Source organism: Orycteropus afer, unplaced genomic scaffold (genome assembly GCF_000298275.1).
Source record: "Orycteropus afer afer isolate SDZICR_OR568_19922 unplaced genomic scaffold, OryAfe1.0 scaffold00109, whole genome shotgun sequence".
NCBI lineage: Eukaryota > Metazoa > Chordata > Mammalia > Tubulidentata > Orycteropodidae > Orycteropus > Orycteropus afer.
In genome coordinates, this window is record NW_006921696.1 from 6,389,740 (window position 1) to 6,395,739 (window position 6,000).

Consider the following 6,000-nt stretch of genomic DNA (forward strand, 5'->3'; position numbering starts at 1 on the left):
AACTTCAGTATGGAAAAATGACAGCTTTTTAAAATTAAAACTAAAAGTTACTTGGATAAACCATAATGAGAGCTGATCCAAGGACTTTGGCTACACATTATCTAAAAAGTGCTAATTTGGATATTTTAGCAGGACTAAATTTAGCTTGGATTGTATACAAAACAGGAATAAAATAGTCATTGTGTATCAATTTTGAAAAGGCCAATACTTGATGGCAATGAAGATGATAATGAAGATGATGATACTAGAACAAGCTAAGAAAATCCTTTTATTTTTAAATGTGCTACTTTACTTTTTCATAGCTGAATTTGGCTTTTTCCCAAGAGTGAATGATCTTAGCTCTTAGGGAGAGCTTTTAAATTTAACCCATTAGCTCTCTTTTATCCTTAGACACCATTTTCCAAGTACCCTACAAAATATTTAGTTAGTTTTTCAGACTTTTTGTCTGAGAGGTATTCTTGGTTTGTAAATCACTGATTAAGAATTATAGTAATTAGGGAAGGGATGGCACTAGGAATTCAATCCTAAAGTAGATATATAGGGATCTAGAATTTAATATTCAGACGTTGGTAAGATAAGTAATTCTCTTTGAATCCCTTGTTTTGTGATAGACTTTCTAATTTGGAAAGGACTTTAGATATCTTCTAACTCAACCTTGTACTCTATGGAACATTTTTCTCCAGCACTCTGTCCTGGAGCTTTGGGAATTACTTTACCACATATTGGACCTCTAGTAGGAAGTTTCCCTATATGTTTACCAGAAATCTTTCTTTCGAACACCTACTCATTGGTTTAGGAGCTCTGATGGTATAGTGCCTAAGGCATTTAACCGCTAACCAGAAGGCTGGTGGTTCAAACCCACCAGCCACTCCTTGGAAGGAAGGTTGGGCCACAGTCTACTTCTGTAGTGATACAGCTTCAGAATCCCAAAGAGAGGTCACTATGAGTCAGATCTGACTAGAGGGCAATGAGTAGAGTACTCATTGGTTTCAGACTTAAACTACTCACAACCTGTTACGTTTCCATGCTTCTGTTCTGAGGTGACATCTTTGTTGGAATCCATGAAACAATGCACCTGGCTCACATATATTCTGAGGATAAGAACAACCATGGTAATCAGCTATTCGTGTGTAAATTTTATATTTTACCCTGACGTGTTCTGTTGATCCTATCTTTGACCCTCAAAATAAAACACTGGATTTCCAAACACTTTTACCAGACTTAAGGAGCTCTGGTGGTGCAGTGCCTAAGGCATCTGACTACTAACCAGAAGGCTGGTGGTTCAAATCCACCAGCTGTTCTGTGGAAGGAAGATGGAGCAATCTAATTCCGTAAAGATTGTAAAACTTGATGTAAGTGGGTGGGTTTTTTTTTTTCTCTTCTTTTTAAATTCTGTCTTAGTTAGAAGGAGCCAAATTCCAAATTTGGCAGCAATGGAGCCAACATAAGAGCAGCATGACTGTTGTTCACACCCACACACCTGAAGTTGCCTGGACTGTGCACATCTGTTTTAATGGAGTTGACGGCATACTCTGGCCTATAGGTCCCACACCACACCTACAGGGGGAAACAGAAAAAGCAAAGTGGTGAGCCCAGGTTAGATCATGTATTATTTGCTTGGGTTTTCATTGGCCAGATTGGGGGGAAAGTAAATTTTCAATTGCAGAAATTAAATCAGAACTCTGTATTCTTCTACTATTTACTCTTCAAATAATGTTCAATGATAGACAATCAGGAACATAATTATTGTTCATTAATATAATTTGACAGTCTGTTTTATACAATGAAATCTGGTCAAATCAAATTCTATGTCACAATTGATTAAAACAAGAAAACTCAGCATGCAATATCTAACTTACTGTGAAAATATAACTCAAAAAATTCACATATCAATCAATCAAGAATGATATAATACCTGGGCAAAGTTCAAAAAGAACAGCTGTCTGTGGTTTAGGTCAAGTCCAGGAAGTAATTTTTCTTCACCATTCTTTTTAACATAATTTTGATAAGCCTAGGCAATTAATGAAATAGAAATATGATGTTTATAATTTCTAAACTTATATATAACCTATGTAAAAGACCTTATAAGCAAATGAACTTTTATATCAGAATCACCATAATAAGACATTCACATATAAAAACCTACTACTATATTACAGGTTAGAAAGAATAACTAGAATTTATTTGCAAATGCTCTGAAAAGAACATGACATGAATTTGCAGATAAAATAAGTCTAACACAAGTCATGTGATCAATAAATGTTTTTTGAATGGATGGCATTAAATGAGTGCTGATAAACTTCTTTAAATGTTGTCCTATAAATATATGGGTAAGTCCTGCCAGTTGGAGAAACGGATTGCCAAGGGAGTTTGCAACTGCCATATTTAGCTTAGCTACTACCACTCCTTGGAAGGAAGGTTGGGCAATCTACTTCTATAGAGATACAACGTCGGAAACCCAAGGAGGGGTCACCATGTGTTGGATCAGACTCAATGGCAGTTGACTTTGTTTTTTGGTTTTATATCTGCAACACCTTAAATAGTTTCAAACACATAAAAAACAACCAGTTGTCATTGAGTTGACTTTGACTTATGCTGACTCCATGTATGTCAAATTAGATCTATGCTTGAAAGATTTTCAATGGATGATTTATTTATTTTTAATTGTGATTTAGGTGAAAGTCTACAGAGCAAACACATTTTCCATTCAATAGTTCATTCACATTTTGTTCCATGACATTGATTGTGATCCCCATAATGTAACAGTTCTCTTTTCACTTCCTCCCTGCAGTCAGCTTTTCCCTGTGACCTTCTTTCCTATGCATCCCTGCCCTCTGAGCTATCTCCCTACACAAATACTGCAAATTCTGATCTCTCATGGTTGATTGTTCTAAGGAGTGTACCTAGCTGACATAAATGTTCACCTTACATTCCTGTCTACTCTTTGGCTGGAAGCCACAGGAGTGAGTTCAATTCTAGGCCTAAAAGGTGAGTAGGGGCCATAGTCTCAAGGACTTCACCAGTCTCTATCACATCAGTAAGCCTAGTCCTTTCTATGATTTTGAGTTTTGCTCCACATTTTATACCCACTCTATTTTGATCCCTTTCTGAGTGGTTGACACGGGTAGCCAGGGATCACATAGTCCTTTTGTTCTCAAAATTAGTCCCTTGGATTAATTATTTTCTTCAGTCTTCTTTGCTCTAGATGAGACACAAACTGTAGCATCTTAGATGGCTGCTTGTAAGCTTTTGAGATCTCAGTCACTACTCACCCAAGTAAGATGTAGAATAATATTTTTGTGTAGTATGTTATCCCAATTGAGCTTGATTTTCCCCGAGACTATAGTCCTGAGCATGTGGGCACAGTAACTCACTCCCTCAGGGTGTTTGGCTGTGGCTAAGAAGTTATCATGTTACAGTGTTAGCTCTAGGATATATATGGATATTCTTATAGCATATACAAATGCATATGTAGAAATATCATATGCCAAACTTATATGATCATGGGTATATTCCCTTTGCCTAGACATACCTGATCATTTATCCTGTCTACCTGTGTATCTAGGAGCTCTGGTAGCATAGTGCTTAAAGCACTTGACTGCTAACCAGAAGGCTGGCGGTTCAAAGCCACCAGCCACTCCTTGGAAGGAAGATGGAGCAATCTACTTCCGTAGTGACACTGCCTTGGAAACCCAAGAAGGGGTCGCTATGAGTCTGGTCTGACTCGACGGCACATAACAACAACAACACCTGTGTATCCACCCATAGATTGATGTTTGTTATTACTGATAATGTAGTGTCATTATGTGAAAGTGTTTATCTTTGTTGTCTGTACCTCTTGTGCACCTCTCTGTGTCTTCCTTTATTTAGTGTTATTATGCTGGTCACTCACTTTTGGTATACTGCCTTTCCCTTCACCCAAATTAATAATTGTCCCTTACCTATCTAGCAATTTCCCCTCCTCTCCTCTCCTACCCCTGGTAACCAACAAAAGAAGTTTCCTTCCATACATAAACCTTTTCTTGACTTTTTATAATAGTGGACTCATACAATATTTGTCCTTCTGTGATTGACTTATTTTACTCAGCTTAATGTCCTCCAAGTTCATTCACTTAATGCAGTGTTTTGCAGATACCACATTATTCTTTACTGTTGCAAAATATTCCATTCTATGTACGTATCATAGTTTGTTTATCCATTCCTCAATTGATGGGCACTTAGGTAGTTTCCATGTCTTTGCTATGGTGGATAATGCTGCCATCAAAGGGTATTTCTATTTTTACCTTTTAAAGATTTGAAGGGATGACTTTTTTGTTCACTAGAAGACACTTCTGAGGTGTCTCTGGGTGGACATGAACTACCAATCTTTTGGTTAGCAGCTGATCACATTAACCACTTGCACCACCTAGGGACTCTGCCAACACACAGTAAAACCCATACTGAGTATTTGTTGAATGCAAGAATGAATGGAAGCCTAAACGAGATTCTAAGGGATGTTAAACCCCAAAACCAAACCCAGTGCCATCAAGTTGATTCTGGCTCATAGCTATCCCCACAGGGTTTCCAAGGCTATAAACCTTTATGAGGTAGATGACCTCATCATTTTCCTGCAGAGTAGCTGGTGGATTCAAACTGCCAACCTTTTGGTTAATAGCTCAATGCCTTAACCACAGCACCATCAGAGTGCCTTAACAGATGTTAGTTATATCCATATACTTTACTCCTTTGAGTATTAATAGTTTGGTTGATGACAAAGTCACTTGCTAGAACAAAATCACTTTAGTCCTTTACTATATCATTGTAACTGAATTGTTTTAATATTATGTCCCTGGTTTGTGTTGATTATTGTTTCCAAATGATGCTTTATCTGCAGTGAGGCTCAAGATTCTGTTCACTATATTCCTTGTTGTTGTTACGTGCCGTCAAGTCGGACCCGACTCATACTGACCCCTCTTTGGGTTTCCGAAGCACTATCACTATGGAAGTAGATTGCCCTATCTTCTTTCTGAGGAGTGGCTGGTGGGTTTGAACCGCCAGCTTCCTGGTTAGCAGTCAAGTGCCTTAGGCACTATGCTACCAGAGGTCCCCTATATTCCTTAATAACCCTAACATCATTCTTCTTATGGGACAACTTTTCTCAAAAACTTATCTCAGTGATTATTTCTTACAAAAACATTGCCTCCTTTGAGGAATTTACATATTTCCTCATTTTTGTTGATATAACATTCCATGTTTCTTCTTTTTGGTTTCTTGGAGGTATAAAACAGATTTTTAGCTCAATCATAGCAACTGTATTGCCCCTTATGGTTAGATGTTTGCAATCCCCTCTCTCCTCATTTTCTAACCACCATTTATTGCTTACTTTATAGTTTCCTTTTGAAAACTGCTGTAGATGAATGAACATAAGAAAATTTTATTACTCACTCTGTATGCTTGTCCAATACCTCCGTTATCAGCAATATTTTCTCCCAATGTATTAATTCCATTGAGCTGTTTTTTTAAAAAGAAAAGGACCCTTAAATGTGTTAGAATTAAATAAGAAAGCACCAATAATTTACCTAAGATTTAACATATGTAAAACTTTCCAGGAGAAAGAGGATGACATACGTGCTGGCCACCTGCAAGGTCCCAGGAAAAGTTTCCATACTGGTACACCATGCACTTGGATTGTTCTTTAAAATTATTTGCTGATTGTTGACTCCACCAGTCAACAAGGTCTCCATCTTTATTAAAATTTCTACCTGTAATAAAGTTATTTAAGCAAAATTGCAATTCATTACAACAAAAGTGATAATATCTTAATGCAAAGTTCAAGGATTGAAATATTGTTGTGGTAGTGAACATTAAATTGAGTAAATGACAACAAAAACTGTTGTCCTTCTTCAGCCAAACAGTTGACAAAGCCTTAACTGACAGAGTGCTGATGTTCTTGATATTTCATACACTTAGTTCTTCTTCATTTTATTGTTTCTTATATATGTGTGTGTGTGTATATATATA

General features: G+C 37.0%; 1 protein-coding gene across 1 annotated transcript in view; it reads right to left on the reverse strand.

Annotated features, from left to right (window-relative positions):
* MME (membrane metalloendopeptidase) overlaps positions 1-6,000 on the reverse strand; it is a 137,345-nt gene that overhangs the window by 9,883 nt on the left and 121,462 nt on the right. Inside the window, exons 18-21 of the mRNA XM_007943564.2 lie at positions 5,608-5,741; positions 5,425-5,490; positions 1,916-2,011; positions 1,481-1,557 (exon numbers count right to left, since the gene is read on the reverse strand). Coding sequence (XP_007941755.1) covers positions 1,481-1,557; positions 1,916-2,011; positions 5,425-5,490; positions 5,608-5,741 — 373 coding nt within the window. The remainder of the gene's footprint in view (positions 1-1,480; positions 1,558-1,915; positions 2,012-5,424; positions 5,491-5,607; positions 5,742-6,000) is intronic.